Source organism: Salvia miltiorrhiza, chromosome 8 (genome assembly GCF_028751815.1).
Source record: "Salvia miltiorrhiza cultivar Shanhuang (shh) chromosome 8, IMPLAD_Smil_shh, whole genome shotgun sequence".
NCBI lineage: Eukaryota > Viridiplantae > Streptophyta > Magnoliopsida > Lamiales > Lamiaceae > Salvia > Salvia miltiorrhiza.
In genome coordinates, this window is record NC_080394.1 from 53395383 (window position 1) to 53414259 (window position 18877).

At 34.9% G+C, this 18877-nt stretch overlaps 1 protein-coding gene and 1 non-coding gene across 2 annotated transcripts; both read left to right on the plus strand.

Annotated features, from left to right (window-relative positions):
• Positions 1-264: 264 nt before the first annotated feature.
• On the plus strand, positions 265-6306 carry LOC130999095 (bifunctional L-3-cyanoalanine synthase/cysteine synthase 1, mitochondrial). Its single transcript, XM_057924579.1, has 8 exons — positions 265-788; positions 3539-3706; positions 4660-5061; positions 5130-5181; positions 5261-5340; positions 5696-5755; positions 5839-5919; positions 6012-6306. Exons 1-8 carry the CDS (start codon positions 618-620, stop codon positions 6108-6110), a joined length of 1113 nt encoding a protein of 370 aa, XP_057780562.1. The 5' UTR covers positions 265-617; the 3' UTR covers positions 6111-6306.
• Positions 6307-6508: 202 nt separating this feature from the next.
• TRNAY-GUA (transfer RNA tyrosine (anticodon GUA)) lies at positions 6509-6593 on the plus strand. The gene is given in 2 exon segments: positions 6509-6545; positions 6558-6593. It is a non-coding gene; the product is annotated as a tRNA-Tyr (tRNA).
• The last annotated feature ends 12284 nt before the right edge of the window (positions 6594-18877 follow it).

Here is an 18877-nt window from a genome sequence, read left to right on the forward strand (position 1 = left end):
ATCATGCTCTATAAATCGTACTGTTCGCAACCAACATGACTAAAAAGATGAAGAAAACAACATTGTTTCTATGCTATATGAAACACAACGTTTTAATTATAGATTACAGTGCCACTTAATAAAATTATGGGATTCACGTAAGATTAATTATTGTCAAAATTTTAATTTAAACCAAATTTAAAAAAAATTAAAAATTTACGTATTATATTGACCAAAAATTAGTGTTACTTAAAAATCAAAATTTCGATATACTTCGTATATTTACAATCAATTAATCCATCGATTTAATACCAAATTTAGGAGTTATATCATTTAGGAATTAGGATTCCAATAAGCCTCCGAATAGTAAAAAATAAATCCCCAAAAAACGATTTACAAATGCCCATAATGGAAATTGGAATTTGCAATTAAAGCATATACAGAATTTTTTTGTAGAAATTGAGTGTATAATACAAAAAAACACAACCCACAAACCCACTTGTGATTATGAAGTTGGGAGCCCACAGGATAGCCAGTGTTATTTTTCCCAATTATATAAACATCTCTCTCTCTTTTCAATTTCCATAGCACCAAAAACTAGATAAAAAAGAGAAAGAAAAAAACTGAAGCAGACATCAATGGCGGCTGTGAGAAGCTTGATGAAGAGAAGATCCAATTTCTGTGGTTGCAAGCAGAAGCTCTTCTCCAGCGGCGCCAGCCCTTTGGAAGATTCCCCTTCGTTTCTTCAGAGGCTGAGAGATCTGCCTAAAGATCTCCCCGGTACCAACATCAAGAAAGAAGTCTCTCAGGTAACTTAGAGAGAGAGAGAGAGAGAGAAGAGAGAGAGATATTACATATATGGTTTGCTTGATTGAGTTGTTCATGTTTTCTTGTTGAGATTCTTAGAGCAGATTCATCAGTGATTACTGATTAGTAAGCACAACTAATTAGAGTTAATTAGTTGCATAGTATAATTAGAATAATAATAGGAAGTGTAGATACAAAAAAGAGTAGTGTTTTTTTTTGATGAAATTACATTATAAATAATACACACACATACAAAAAAGAGTAGTGTTATTTGGACAAAAATTTATACGGAAAGAAAAAAAATAAGTATTTTAAAAATCGATTTATTTAACAAAATTTGATTAAAAAAAGAATTTAGTTATTTTTTGTTATTTTCTCATAATTGTAATTTTTTTTAACAATTTTTTTTTAATTTAATTTAATTTATTTTTTTTTTTGCAGTTTTTGTACCTTGAAATAATAAAAATGGAAAAGGTTATTGAAAAATTATAAAAAAATCAATCCATCCGTCTCACAAATACATGAACTTTTTGCCATTTGGAATAGTCTCACAAAAATATGAATATTTTTGTACACTACTTTCTAATAATCCCTTTATTTTTTATCTCTACTTTTTATAAAGTGAGACCGCTTTTTCACTCACAATACATTTTTATCAAACATTTTTCTTAAAATTTGTGTCACTTTAAATATTCATGTTTTTATGAGAACGAGGGAGTACAATGCGGTGAAAAATAATAAAATTGGTTGGTGGTTAATTCTTTTTAAAGTTAGTTAATTCAATGGATGCGGGTTGGACCCAGCTCGATCCGAGTCCGATCCAATCCGAAATATCTATTTATTTTTATGTTCATAAATTATTATTTTTATTTATTAACACAATTATTTTAATTAAAATAATTGACACTTTTATTTGAAACACTAGTATTTTTATGTAAAATAGTATATAACTTTTATTTATAAAAAATGTCCCATTTATAACTATTATTTTTATTTGAAATATGATTTTATTCATGACAAGGTGTCTTTTCACTCAATAAGTAGAGTATATTTTTATTCGAAAAAAGTAGTCAATTACTTTTATACTACAATAAACTATGCACTGAAATTTAGGTTGGGATTCTCAAAAAAAAATTAGGTTGGGATTTCGAAGTGACTTCGGATCAGGTTGGCCCGACCCGACCCGATTGTACCATGTGGGTGGCTGCGCGTATGCAAATGTTTGTGTTAATTACGTTATCAATTACGACTTTTGCATCAATCTGTAGTGCACGTGATCATTCCGCTTGCGCTTTGGGGCCCACCTCTGGGCCTAGGGGCATAAAATAATTGTATAAATCCGATGCACCCTTTATTTTACCGTGGAAATTTGAACGTGATAATTAATTACTCCACTTGTACCATAAAAAATATGTATAGTTCGAAACAACATAAATTTTAAAAAATCTTGTAAAATACAGTGTGAGTGGAGAAATGATCTCATATTGAGCGTGTTTGATTTTAGATAACTAGATTATTAGCGTGGATAAATATGTGTTACTAATATTGGTTGGTTGTTTGCTATTATAGTTAATTAATCATGATTTTCGTTTGGTATCCATATTTTTAGGTTAGATAAGCATAAAAATGAACACAATTGCAGGACCGTATTAATTATCCTGCGTAATCCGAGGGGGGAGGCGGTATTAATTATCCTGCGTAATTCAGAATTTTAGCTCAGGGCCTTCACATATCACAGGACCGTCCGCATAAGTGTTATAGAATACCAAACTCTTTACTACTCTGTATTAACTTAACTAATATGCTGTAAAATCCAAAACAAAAACATGCCCTTAATTGTGATGTTTAGTGAGAAAATTATTAATTTAAATGAACTATTCATATTTTTATGGAACGAACAAGAAAAAAAAAAAAAAAAAAAAAAAACTACACATATTATATGGGACGGAGGGAGTTTATAATTTAGTAATATCTACCTTCGTAATACTAAAATGATTAATGGTGCGGTAGCATCATAGAAACGGTCACACATAAATATTTTCCATACGTGTAGTGCTTGCCCTTCAACCAGGCTAATGGGCCAAGGCCTAGGCCCTTAAATTTGAGGCGTCTTAAATTTGAAAAATAAGTTCATCGGTTATAATTTATTATTGCAAATCTTACAAATATATTTACCATCAAATATAATTTTTTTTTTGTAGAGATCAAATATAGAATTGACAGTTAATGTTTTTGAGTTTATTAAAATATCATATATTCTTTAATAATGTTTTATTGATTTTAGGCTATTGTTGATTATATATATACCTACTCCTTCAATAGACAAAAAAAAATTAAACTAAAAAATGATAAATCATATGTCTGTAGAAATGTTAAATAAGCTAGCAATTTTATGCATTTAAAATGAAGTATTGGGGAAAAAAAAAAAAAAACTTAGACATCTAATAATTATTTTATCATTTTTTTTTGTATTTTATAGTTAATGTTAAAATTAAGTAATCACATACAATAAAATTATGCTACACCTTGTATAGAGAACATTGATGTACCTTAGTTTCATAATAAATAATATCATTTGACGTGGTTTATGCCAATCGATTATTATATGAGAACGATTTATATCACGTCAAATTATTCTACTAGTCGTATCAAATTATCGATGCTAAATTCTCTAGGAGCTCTGATTGGTAGCATAATCAAATTACATCAATGTTTCAATAAAATTTATATGCAAAATCAAAATTTGGCGCAGCTGATTGGTAGAACGCCATTGGTGTATCTAAACAAAGTTACAGAAGGGTGTGGTGCATATGTGGCCGTTAAGCAAGAAATGATGCAGCCAACTGCAAGCATCAAAGATAGACCAGCAATAGCCATGATGACAGATGCTGAGGAAAAGGGTCTCATCACCCCAGGAAAGGTCAGCTTCTTGCTATATATTTCATCGTTTCACAAAAGATATTACTACTGCTTTTTTGTTATTTTCGTCTGTTTATAATAAGTGAGATATTTATATCAGAATCACGTACAATTTCATTCGCATTCAATATTTAAAAAGAAAAAAAAAACTAATCTTGTGTGTATATTAGCTTTAGCGATAGAGTGGTTAATTGCCTATGGTAAAAAAAATTGGGTTCGAGTCTACCGCGATGCGCCCTTTAATTTTTTTTGTTTAATTGTTAATTTATTAAAGAGAAAAACAACAATTTTGCAAACAATTTATTAAGTTCCTAATAAATGAATTTTGATGGGTTTCTTTCTTCATTGTATGCATATATGTCAACAATTTATTAAAACTTGTGCTCTCGCCAAACTGCACTACACTTTTGATGGACAGAGGGATTATAATATAGTGTGGGGGGAGCAAAATATCCGAAACTGGATAATTGAACCGATCTAAATCGAAATACTATTAAAATATTGTTCTGACTTTTTTGATTTGATTCGATTTTATTTTTCAAAAAAAATTAAGTTTTCAGTTCGATTTAATTTAAAATTCAACAAAATAGAAGATCGAATTATATTTATATAAATAATATAATATATATATATATAAATATATATACACACACATATATAATTTGAATATTAGTTTTCTAACCCTAATGCCTTAACTCATTTTCACAATTCCATGTTCCTGAGATGAACAATAATTAAAAATATAATTTAATTACTTTTTTTATTTCTCAATTATTTTTATTTTATTTTTCTTCAAATTTTTCGATTTGCTCCGATTTTAATTTTAAAAAAGTTATGTTAATTCGAGTGATTTCAATTTATTTCGTTTAAAAAAAAAACAATGAATTCGATTTTGTTCAGTTTTAACAAAAAACCGAATGCACACCCCTAAGTCATAGTAGTTTTGAAAATCAGACGACGTTGATTGAGCCGACGTCGGGAAACATGGGGATCAGCCTGGCCTTCATGGCTGCAATGAAAGGCTACAAAATGGTGCTAACAATGCCATCATACACTAGCTTGGAAAGAAGAGTGAGTATGAGAGCATTTGGGGCAGAGTTGATCCTCACTGATCCAACTAAGGGAATGGGAGGCACAGTGAAGAAAGCCCACCAGCTTCTGGATTCCACCCCAGATGCCTTCATGCTTCAGCAGTTCAACAATCCGGCCAACACGAAGGTGCATTTCGAGACGACGGGCCCGGAGATATGGGAAGACACCAACGGGAAAGTCGACATCTTCATGATGGGGATAGGGAGCGGAGGCACCGTCTCCGGCGTAGGCCAGTATCTAAAATCCAAGAATCCGGGTGTGAAGGTAGTTGCATTTGCCCTTGTTTTGAATTTTTGATTGACTGATTGATTGATTTGCGCTTCGTTGTCTAGATTTATGGGCTCGAGCCGGAGGAGAGCCCCATTCTCAATGGCGGGAAGCCAGGTAAGTTGACTAAATTACCTAGCCTCGTACCGGCTTGTTTGCTAGCTGAAGTGACAAATTAACGCGTGGGATTTGATAGGCCCTCATCACATCACGGGGAATGGAGTCGGATTCAAACCCGACATCTTGGATATGGACGTGATGGATGAAGTTCTAATGGTAATTACTCGTAGTATATATCGCATGATGTGTGGAGTGAATGAGCTTATAAGCTGTAAAACTAAGTTTTAAAAACTTATAATTAAGCTCCTCAATAAATTAGTTTTTTTATTCCAACTTATTTTTTCATACAAATATATTATTCGAGTATGATTTATTGTTTTCATAATAATACCATTTCAAGTTCATTTACATTCAATTTTCTTTTTCTAGCACTTAATTCTTTCTCTAACTTATATGTTCAATTATCCAAATACATTGACAACTTATAAGCTCTGAATAAACTATATTTTATAAGCTCTTTAAAATAAGCTTAGCCAAACAGCCTCACAGTAAACTGTGGTCGTTGCCGCAGGTTTCCAGTGAAGATGCTGTCAAAATGGCTAGAGAATTGGCACTCAAGGAAGGGCTATATGTAAGATCTTCATTTTTGAACCAATCTTGTTGAGCAATTGTGCATCTTTTCTTCTTGTTTATTCTTACAAGTGGCGCGTGTAGGTTGGGATATCGTCCGGTGCTAACACGGTGGCCGCCCTTCGTCTCGCTAGGAGACCCGAAAACAAGGGGAAACTCATCGTGGTAAGAACTCAGACCACCAGATTCATCGAGTCCAACAACAAGTTGTGACTTTTTGTCGTGTAAATGTCTGAATTTTTACTTCCGTGTTTCAGACAATCCATCCGAGCTTTGGAGAGCGATACCTGTCGTCCGTGCTGTTCGAGGAGCTCAGGAAAGAAGCAGAAAACATGCAGCCAGTTTCAGTTGATTAAGGATGATAATGCATGCTTAGCATATGCACTTGAAAAAAAAAACAAAACAGATGTTTGAATGCTTCTACTTGGTTGGAGAAGCATGTTACCTTCATTTAAATTAAATGTAATATAATTTCACAAATATGTGTATGTCAAAACAATTAACTACTTTAATTGTAGCGGCAAGGTCAATCACATTGAGATGATTCAATCTCGAGTAGTCTTGCGATTATGGGAAGATGATGATTAATCCATTATTTTCATATAAATAATTAAACCAAATGATAATTGCTAAAAAGATGATGTCGTGCCAGATATATACATAATCACACAAAAAGAAATAAACCAGGATAAGAAAACGTTATGTTACACATTTACTAGATTATATACTATTTTTCTTTAGTTGAAAAGCATGGCCGACCTTAGCTCAGTTGGTAGAGCGGAGGACTGTAGTTGGTTGCTGTAATCCTTAGGTCGCTGGTTCGAATCCGGCAGGTCGGATTTTTTTTTTTGTGTTATTTAACCTTAATTTTAACATGGCCCACAAAATGTATTTTCCTGTTTCAGACCATTTTATTTAGGCCTAAAGAATTTATTTTCAATTTCACATCATTTTATTTAGGCCCACAAAATTTTACTCCCTCCGGCCCAAATAACTTCCTAATTTGTTTTTTTGGTCTGTATCAAAAACTCATTCTCTATTTTTTGACTATACATCATCATCAATAATATTTCATTTATCTTTATTTTTCATATTTTCACCACTCTCAATACTTCATTTACTCTTATTTTTCAATTTTTCAATTTTTTTGTTTTTGTTTTTATATATATATCTTAAAACTTTTATCCTTCTTTTTATAAAGAACTGATGAAATATTTTCATATTCTACACCTTTTGAAATACTCACAAAACTTATGTTACATCCCGATGATGTTTGATTGGTTATTTTCGTATCAGGGGCGAGCCTGGGCGACGACCCAAGGCCCAGGCTCGCCCCTGGTACGAAATATTAGTTATAGGCTTTATATATATTTTAAAAAAATATTAGATTTATTTGTTTTAGGCCGAACAGAATTATTTTGTCAAATACCATTAAATCGTTTCATACCAAGCAGATAATCTTGTCCCCTCAGCATATTTATTGGGGGAAAAAAAGGACCTCTTCATCTTTTTCAAACCGTTACCAATTTTCCAAAAAATAACACTGTCTTTTCAACTTACTTTTCTTATTGTTGAATCATGAATATAATTATAAGGAATCACATGAATTTTCTTATACCAATTTATTTCTTTATTCTTGATTATCGACTTAATTATCCGAGAAAAGGAAAAAATCACATTGCAAATTATGAAATTTAGATTTCGATTTTTAGAAGGCATAATTGTTGAAGCATATTGTTGATTTTGGTTTATGGGTAAATAAATTAATATAATTATAGTATTCTATTCATTTTGTTTCTTGGACAATTGAATTAGAACATATATATATGCTGTGCTGGACCAAATACTGAATTGCAGGATCTTATCTACTCTATTTTTTTTTTTTTTTTTGTAATTAGAATTACAAGAAGTATTTAAATATAATTAAATAAATCATCCGCACACGAAATCTCTACACCATTCAAAAGTGAGAAAATTATATCGCACGCAGACAAGACCATTATACCACACAAAAGTGGAAAAACTACACCGCACGCAGACGAGATTGAAACCAAAATCTTTCACATAAGAGGGTATTTAAGTGTCTCAACTTAACCTTTGAACTAGGCATCATTGACGATCCCCAAATATTAGTTATTTGCTCATTTTATTCAATCATCGATTGGCACAAATAGTTACGTGAATGCTAATTCGTTTGGTAGCAACTAGCAATAGCACATGAAGGCTTTAAGAGAAAGATGAAACATATTCACGTTATGGTTTTGGAAGATTAATTAGAATTTGGCAAGTTATTTTTCCCCTAAATCCCCTTCAAATTGTCATTTGTCAAGTACTATCTTCTTATGTTTTTTCTGTCGGCATATACATCGGTGCTTCCCCGTGATAAACCCATGTTGTGTAATTGTGGATAAATTCACGCCTAGTAACATGTTTTTCTAACTGTAGGTACATATAAAAAGTCTTCATTGTTACACTTCTTACACAAGCACCTAATGTTACCTACTCCATCTGTGTACGCCGTTTGATTTATCGCATACTCAAGGAAACTCTCAAGTCCCGTATCAAATGCAGAATGATCATTGTATCTCGCATACATCCACAGACGATTATCACCCATTCTTGTAAATCCTAATTGAAAAAAATAAATAAAACATCATAAATTACTTGAATCAAACGAAATGTCGACAGCATAACCCCACTATCCTAACTACCAAGTGCTCGACTCTACCAGCAGTTATAGTGACCATTGTGGTCCTAATTTACTAAGCTTATACTAGGTCTACCCGCCCCCCATTGTCGAAGCAATAATACAATACATATAAAGCAATAAAAAGCAAAGTAATTGAATTTAAAACAATCATTTGGTGGGAGAAGATCCTTAAGAAATAATAAATTTCTATCCCAAAGGGAGAAGATCCTTAAAAAATTGATTAAATCTATCCCACAATATCATTTCATGATAAACACATACTAGCATACTTAAAATTCAATTAATCATACTTCATTTAACAAAATTATATAACATAAATAAATTAAATCTCTAACAAATTCATACTTAAAATCAATCATGCTTTATAATTAATCAAACTTTAATTTAAAATTAATCAAACTCCAACAATTATTAATTAGATTCTAATTAACAAAATAATAGTGAAAACAAATTTAAAATTAATCTAACTAATTAAAATTAATCATACTTCACATATTATAAATTAATTAAAATTAATCAAATTAACATTAATTAGATTCTAACAAAATAATAGTAAAAACAAATTTAAAATGAATCTAACTAATTAAAATTAATCATACTTCACACATTATAAATTAATTAAAATTAATCTAATTAACATTAATTTTAATCTAATAAAATAATTAATAAATAAATAAAATAGCGAGAACAAGAGCGTACGGTAGTGGTCGGTGGCGGTAGCAGCGTCGTTGAACTGGAATGTTAAAGAAAGAAAATGAGATGTGAAAGTGAGAAAGAAAGAGAAATAAGACCTGTAAGGATGGCTGGCCAGCGGCGGTGGACTGACGACGGCGGTGGCTCGATGGCGGCGGCTGGGGGTGGGGCGAGGCGGCGACTAGGGGTGGGGGTGCGGCAGGGAGCAGGGGGGAGGGAGGGGAATGGCTGCGTGCGTGAAAAGAGGATCTGGGAAGGAGGCGTGAATTTAATTTAACAATTACCGGCGGCATTTTGCCGCCGCTAATTACCGATGGCGTTGCCGCCCGATAAATAGTATCTACAGTTAAAATTAAACTTAAGTTAAATTATTTTATAAATACCGGCGGTGAGCCGCCGGTAATTACCAACAGCGACAATGTCGCAAGTAATGCCGCCGATAAATGTAAAAAAATGACCCACCTTGTTTACCGTCGTTGGGCCGCCGATAATTACCGACCATGTTTCATTAGTTTTTCACATCCATTTCATATTATAAATTAGTAATAAGTATTGTATTGGTGTGTCCCTCCTTCTACACGTTAATATTTCGTTTGATTTTGGGATGTTTATTTTTTTAATAGATTATATTATTGCTTGTATTATTACTTGCAATCAAATATGGGGAATTTTATTGGTTTACTAATTAAACAATTTGGAGAATCTTGGATTATTTTTAGAGTTAGCTTTTAAAGATGTGAAAGAATTTAGTGCCCCAAATTACCAACAAAGTATAACTGTGTAATTAAAAGAGTAATATGTTGATAGGAATGTTATCAACAGAATGTTATCAACAGAATGTTAATAACATTGAAACCAACACGCAGCGGAAAATAAAGAACACACAGGAATACTTTCTCACGGGTTATATAAATACAACCCGTGAGTGCCTCATGGCTAAAAACACTATGATCATAAAAAATACAAAGTACAAAATCAGATCTCTCTGGTAATCTATCTTTACAGATTGGCTGCCTAAGATAAATCTACCTATCTAGAATTTGCACAAAAGTGTTGAATCAACACAGAAAACCAAACAGTCGAATAACAAATGTTACTCGAACAAAGCAGTCTGCTACGCTCCGATGTCCTCGATCTTCAACCCTTACCCTTGACCTCTCGTCAATGCAGAGTGAGCCTTTACAGATTGGCTGCCTAAGACTCCTCCGTCAAAGCAAGGTTTGAAGAACTGGTGTCATGTTTACAGCAAGACAAAGTGACGAGTTGGTTGTGAGCGAATGTTAGGTCGTTGAAAACGCACTCCCAAAACGTAAGGATGAATGAGGCTTATTGCTGCTTTTATAGACCTTCATGTCGTGGTTAGTTTCCTCCACTTCCCACTTCCAGAAGCTTCCAATAACCGCTGCAATCCACCTCCAAAAACTGCCAGTCGACCAGTCTGGAATGTTGGTTGAGAGATCATGGGTCCTGAAAAATAGGAACTAACAGCCCACCACTTTGGACCATGATAAACCACCTTTCCACTTATTAAAAACGTGGTCAACAAGCATAAAACCTTTATTCCACAACCAAAGAATAATAAAACGTGAAAGGAAGGTAAAGATTAAATATATACAATTACCACTAGAGAGTCAAAGTATGGAGTCAAGGCAGACTCCGGAATGTTGGTTGAAACCCAGAAATGTTGACACCATGAATGTTATCAACATTCCATCCAACATTGAAAACACGAATGTTATCAACATTGGTCCCAACATTGTCGGAGTCTCTAACAATCTCCCCCTTAATCTTTTCCGTCCTGCAACAAAAACAAAAACAAAGAAAAAACTATATACAGAAAAGAATTCTATGTTACAGGATTTCAGATCAAGAAAGAGTTAGAAACTCCCCCTTAATCAAACAAGAGGCGAACCTCAAAAACAGTCCAGAAGAGATGTTGGAACAACACTCCCCTTGAAACAAATAAGTGGTAAACCACAAAACAATCCAAAATGAATGTTGGTACTACATTCCCTTTGGAACAAATACGAGAGAGTCTGGAACTCCCCCTAAATCACATAAGAGGTAAACCTCAAAATAGTTCAGAAAAGACGTTGGAACAACACTCCCCCTGAAACAAACAAGAGGTGACAACCTCAACACAGTCCAGAGAGAATGTTGGAACAACAATCCCTTTGAAACAAATTACGAGATAGTCTGGAACTCCCCCTAAATTCAGCAACACAGAAACCTGGAAAACAAATGTCAGTGAAACAAAACAAGTATTGAACTTCGAATCTCCCCCTCAACCTTATGAAGGTCAGCCGAAGACTAAGACCTTCATTCGCGATGTTGGGATCTGGGAATTCAAAAGCTCAACACAAAACACAATATACTAACAGTATATCAAAAACAAGGAAATGTTGAAACGACAACAGATCCAAAAAAAAAAAAAACAAGATAACATTTAAAATGTTACCGAAATCAGGTGCTCATACACCACAAACATCCAAACGTGTGAAAACACCACAAAAACAGATGATAATACATCAAAAACCACTCCACAACGTCAAACTTCAACATATCAACACCAACTGCATCAACACAGGCATCAACATCAGTTGATCAGTAAAACAGAAACTACTCCCCCTTTTTATTGAAGGAAGAAAATTTAGAAGTTGTTGGAACATTTTCTCCAGGTGTTCAAACCGTGCAATGATGGCATCGCCCATTTTTTCATACTTTCTATCAACATTCTTGACTTGGCCTTTGAAAGTAGCAAAATTCCACCATAGCCTTCTTTAGTTCATTAATGTCAATAGCAACATCTACCTCTTTTGCTCTGGAATCAGCATGTATGAGCTCTTCGCCTTTCTTGGAATGAGAAGAGGAGCCTGCAAACAAGTGTGTCTTTGTAGTGGAGATGTTAGTAACATTGGATTCAACATCTGTACCCCAAACAGTTATAGCGTCAATAACATTTTCCTCAACCTTCATGGCTCCATAAGAATTCTTCATCATTATCATGATCATTCTGAACAATTATAGGTCCACCAAGCTTCGTTGGACTATAGGAAAGATCCTTCACACGATCAACAAGTTGTGGGTAATGTTGGGGTAGAGAAGCATACAAGAGCCTGCTGACTTGGATGTTGCCTAACAGATGTTAGCTAACATCAATTCACCCAATATAAAAGCAAGAGGCTTACAAACTTCATAAAGAAATCCAGCCTGTTCAAGAGTAAGCACAATGGTGTTTTTACTCGGCATCCATTTGTAGACATCGATCTTGTGCAGAGCAGCATACTTTCACGTTAGCACAGAGGCAACAGTTTGATGTCCATTCGGTCAGCTTTTCACCAATCATCATCAACATCATTTCCTTTTCATCAATGTTGCTAACAGAGGAACCAACATTCTCCATAAAATATGATTTAACAATGATACTAGGAGAAAAATCAGTAACCTCATATCTAACACACCCTTTTCATATTTCCCAATCTCAACATTGAAGGCTTCACTCACTAGATTAGCATAGAATATCATAACCAATCTCCAAACCATATCCAAACACATTCATAATGGTCCCCTACATCCACATATCTTGCAAGAGCACATGAAGCAATATTTTTGAAAGATTTTTTCTTCAACATGACGTTTATTCAAGAACTTCCTAGCAAACATAGACTTAAGCAATCCTTTGACTTCACTGAAATAGAACTCGGAGGAATAGGACTTGCTTACCTCAACCTCTGAACTAGAGGTGTTGTCTAAAGTACTTCTGTAGGAGATGAGGTTTAAGAGACTGTTTGAATAGAAGTTATTGCCTTGCCTGATTTAGTGGGATGAGAATGAGAGATCTTCATCCTCGGCAATGAAGGCTTGGATGTTGGTGCAACATCAGACTCAGAACGGTCTAGAAGATTGAGGTTCTGTGAAACATGGAGTGTGGACTTCAATCTGGTGGATCTCCGATATCCTCTTGAGGACACAACCTTCTTCTTCCAACCTCCTCACGAGAACCTTGGGCAACTACAGCATCAACATCAGCAACAGGGGTATCAACATCTGGAACATCAGCAACAGGGGTACCAACATCTGGAGCAACACCTTTCTCAACATGTGTGCCAACATCCATCGAAGAGCTTGAAGAGCTCTGTTTTGGCGAAGCTTTAGGCGAGGACACCAGAGATTTTGTGGATTCTAGAAAGTTGGCTATCGGATGTTAGGACGATAAAGAGAGTAGTGCTGGATTGGACGTCGCTAGGGTAGAGAGAAGTTTTGCAGCGATTTCTGGTGAGCTAAAGTGTTGGATGAAGCTTTCAAAGAGTTTACTCAAGTTAGGATTTTGGTCCATGACTCTTAAATTTTAAGGCCTGCACAACTCTTCGAAAAAGCTTCCAACAACCAAGGTTAAATCATGCAAAGTTATGAAAGTGAGGCACATAAATAACCTAAGACACCAGCCAACATCAAACTCTCAAGCACAAGGAGATAACTTTTAAATCCCATAAAAATCTCTTCAAAAAACATATCAATTCAGTACCAAATCAATCGAAATTTGGAGAGATAGGCAGATAAACATGAAGAAACAAACCCAAAGAAAATCAAAATTGCAGATAAACTCACACGCGATCAGATAATGAGAGATAAAGAAAGAAGAAACAAAAGTATGCCTAATGAACGCAAACAGGGAGGAGACAATGTTAGCTACCAATGTTGGAACGTCACCAGATAACATTAACAACCAACATTTTCAATTCAAAGGACATATCACCTTATGCAGAGAAGATTTCTCCCTTTCTTTTGAAAAACATTTGAGATCGTTTGTTCTCAACATCTGTTTTCCCTGAGTGCATCGTCGCAGTGAACACCGTGCCCCGAGTACTTAGATGAGAGTTCTTTGTGTGATCTCTTTTCTCGGGGATGTTTTATGACCATTAAGCCTCACTCTTGTGCTACCAGTCTTATAACATCAAAGGATTTTTGAGAAATCAACATCTGCTTATGGGGCAGTCTCACATCAAGTCAGTTAGAAAATCAAAGTATCCGACTTAGTTTTGCAATGTTAGTAACATTAGTCTCCACATGCATATGCCTAAAAAAATAAAAAATAAAACACAAGAAATGGAAATTAGATGTTGGGATCCAACAAACATCCTAAGTCCCAGCATCCATGACATGCAAACATCCTACATGCAACATAAACCGAAAGACTTCCTAAGATGAAAAAAACTCTCAAAATTAACAACCTTAGTGAATAAATCTGCAATTTGTTTTTCGGTAGGGATGTACCCCAAAGCAATCAATTTTTTCTCACCAAAATCTCTAATGAAAAGATAACAAATGTCAATGTGTTTTGTTTGAAAATGTTGAATAGGATTTTTGGAAATCTCAATGGCGCTAGTGTTATCACACATCACAATGAGAATGTTTCTTTCCATACCATAGTCATCCAACATCTGCTTGAGCCACATGAGTAACGCACAATACTTTCTAGCCTCAATTGTAGAGAGAGAGACACGGTGTTGTTTCTTGCTAGACCATGGCACAACTTTGTTACCTCGGAGATAACATCCTCCTTTTGTCATCTTCTTATCATCAACATCATCTGCCCAATCAGCATCACTAAAACTAACAATGTTAGGATTAGTGTAATTTGAAAATAACATTCCAACTTCTGCAGTCCCAGCAACATAACGAATTATTCTCTTGACATCCTTCAAATGGGACTCTTTGGGCATAGCTTGATACCTGGCACACACTTCTACACTGTACAGAATGTCAAGTCTACTAGTTGTTAAAGATAACATACTGTCAATCATACGTCTATACAATGTTGGATCAACATTGGCACCAACATCGTTCCTGCACAATCTGTCAGTAGAACCCATGGGTGTTCTCATGTGTTTGGTAGTGTCCAAACCAAACTTGTTCACTAAGCACTTGGCATATTTACTTTTAGAGAAGACAATGCCATCAGATGTTAGTTTCACTTGTAAATCTAGGAAGTAGTTCAACTTACCTACCATGCTCATCTGAAAAGTGGTAGGCATTGCCTGAGCAAACACTTTAACAAGCTTATCATTAGTAGCACCAAAAATAATGTCATCAACATCGATATGTGCAATAATGATGTTACCAACATATTTTTTAATAAACAATGTTTTATCAACTTGACTTCTAGAGAAACCATTGTTAACAAGAAACATTGTTAACCTTCCATACCATGCATGCAGTGCTTGTTTTAAACCGTACAAAGCTTTTTTCAGTTTAAACACATGGTCGTGTTTACTAACATCCTCAAACCCTTTGGGCTGTTCAACATAGGCTTCTTCAGTCAACACACCATTTAGAAAAGCACTTTTAATATCCATCTGTAACAGAGATATCCCAACCTGACATGTTATAGCAAATAACAGTCTAATCGACTCAATTCTAGCAACAGGAGCAAAAGTCTCATCAAAATCAATGCCTTCAACTTGTGTATAACTATGAGCAACTAACCTAGCCTTGTTTCTCACAATGTTACTTGCCTTATCAGTTTTATTTTTGAAGATCCATTTTGTGCCAATAACATTCTTGTTATGTGGTCTAGGGACAAGATCCTACACATCATTCCTAACAAACTGATTTAGCACATCAAGCATGACATTCACCCAATTAACATCGTTTAGTGCTTCGGTAACATTCCTAGGTTCAACAATGGACATGTAACATCTAAACTCAACAGTTTCACATGTAGAACACATGCAAGAAATCCTTACCATATCTTTGTAGCTGGTCTCCTTCCTCTTTCGAGTTTGCATTTGTTCTGACACATCACCAATAAGCTGAGTGTTGGTGTGATTCTTTCTAATATGTCATGGAGGATCGCACCTGCTGGAGTCATGAAGAAGATATCTTCCATGTTCATCATCGGGGTCTGATGTGTTTTCAACTGACTCAGGTTCGGGTGTTGAGTCACTGGATGTTGCATCCGATGTTGGGTCAACATTCACATTTCTCCGTTGTTCAGATGTTTGCTCAGATTCCTCATGTTCTTCTAGTAACACTGACACATCTTCATCATTTGGTCTCAAGTAACCTCGATTGATAATGTGACATGCAGTGTTGACTGCTTCAGTCCACAAACATTTGGACAAACTCTTTGCATGTAACATTGCTCTCATAATCTCTTGAATAATCATGTTCTTCCATATTGCAACACTAGTCTGATAAGGGGTTTTGAGAGTCGAGTACTCAAGAAAACAATGGTTAGTGCAGAAATCATCAAACAATAAGTTCTCAAACGCTTTTCCATGATAAATTATGATTCTGCCAACATTCATTCCATATTGTGTACCAAAAATTTTATACAGTTTATCAAACTGACAAAAAGTTTCAGATTTTATTTTCATGAATGCAACCCATGTATATTTTGAGTACTCATATGCACAAACAAGAACATACCTCTTACCTCCAAGACTTTCTACCTCAATAGGACTCATCAAATTCATATGTAGTAGCTCAAAGCATCTGATGGTGTTGCATGTTGACAACATTGGATATGCAGTCCTTAGTTGCTGCCCCTTCTGACAAGGTTGGCATACAACATCTAGTTTGATCACAAACTTTGAAAGTCCACGAACAACATCATTTGCAATGAGCTTCTGGAGATTTTTGAGATCAGCATGGCCGAGTCTTTGATGCCACAGCTCGACATTATTCAGCTTGGCAACATTGCAAATGTTAATCATCAACAGATTTGTAGCTGATGTCAGAGGATCTTCTACACATCATCACACATTGATTGATGTTGTCAAACACTTCACATATGTTCTTGTCAAACTTCACCAACATGCCTGCTCTAAAAGTAACATTTCCTCCATTTGTTGAGACATAGTCAGTGAGCAACGCTTTAGAACCTGTCATGTATCTTGAACAACCACTATCAAAATACCAACTATCAGAGATGTTAGCATGTAAAAAAATGTATATAACATTGCAAGGTTCGTCATCTTTTTCAGTGTTGGACATTGCTCCAAAAACAAACCTGCTAATGTTAGTAACATTCGTTTGGTAACTATCAAACATCTGTTTGGCAGATAGATCATCAACATCACTGAGGCATTTAACATTGTAGGGTTTAATGTGACCTGGAGTTGAGCAATAATGGCACGCATAGGATTTAAGCTTCCTCTTTGATTTTTCTTCATGTGAAAATCCTATGTTAGTAACATTTTCCATGATTACTCCAACATTTCTCTCCTTAGCACACACAGTGGTATTGTGATGTTCATTCAACATACTGAGCCCTTCAGTTATGTATCCTAATCCACATTGACCAGTTTAAACTTAAGACAACACTTCGTTAAGATCAGAGGTACCTTTGTTTAGATGCTCAAATGTTCTTTCAACACTGACAACCTCATCATTGAGCTTACCCAATTCAACAACACATTGTGTTAGAAGGCCTTCAATTATGGTAACCTCATCTTTCGACTTTTGATTCTCATCCAGCAACAAACAAAGATCATTCATCAATTCTCCACATTGATTGTCCACTTCTTCATACAAGGCTTCATTGTTCTCCATTTCTTTCAATGGATCAATCACCTGTTCTTCAACAACAGCAGTACAAGAAACATCTGGTATGTTAGTATTGAATTCACCAAGAAAGATTATTTCATACCAATTTGTTGCGTTAGTGGAGATCTCCATATCATCAACATCTTGAATGTTTGAAACAATGTTATCAACATTATCACCAACATTCATCAAATCTGGTTCAGTAACATCATCAGATATTTCAACATCAGAGATAACATCAAGATCTTCAAGGACTTCTATCACTCCGGCTTCTGACAATTCATCTTCATTAATAGTTGCAGACCACAAAAATTGTTCTTCCTCAGATTTTGAAAAAGAACTAAAGACGGGTGTAAGTCCAGCTTGTCTTTTTCTTGCAACTGTAGGACACTCATTTGCATAATGACCCATGCCTTAACAACCCCTGCATTGAATGTTGTCAGCATTTATAATCTCTGATGTTGGAATAGTGTAGTTCCTCTTAACATTACAGATGTTAGATGAGGATCCCACTGACATCCTTTTGCCTCCAGATTTGTTCTTCGCTTTCTTCAGAGACTTCATCATGTTGTTAAAGTTCTTGGCCAACATGACAAGATTAACATCATCATCATCTTCCAGATCAACATCTGCGCTCTCAACATTGTCAGTAACATCAATCGTAGAAGCGGATTTGACAACATGAAAAACAACATTCTTAGGATAGTAACCGGGTTTTTGCTGCTCAAGATTCGTCTCAAATGCTACTAACATACTAACCAAATCACCAATTCTAATCGAAGTAACATCAGCAGTTTCTTCAATAGAAGAAATTTTCATGTTATACCTTTCCGGAAGTGATCTCACCATTTTACTTACATGTCTCTTGTTGTTGATCAGTTCTCCAAGATCAATTGCCTCATTTGAGATCTCACACAACTTCTCATAATATGTTGGAATAGTCTCATCTTCATGCATTCTCAATATTTCAAACTTTGTGGTCAACATTCGCAATTTTGTTGCTCTAACACTTGCTAATCCTTCACATTTTTCCTGTAAAATAAACCAAGCATCACGAGCTTCAACACAGTTAGAGATCATGCGAAAACAAGGAACATCAACTGAGATGTAAATAGCCTTCAAAGCCCTGGAGTTGTGACTGGAAAAGAGTCGTTCATCTACACTCCATTG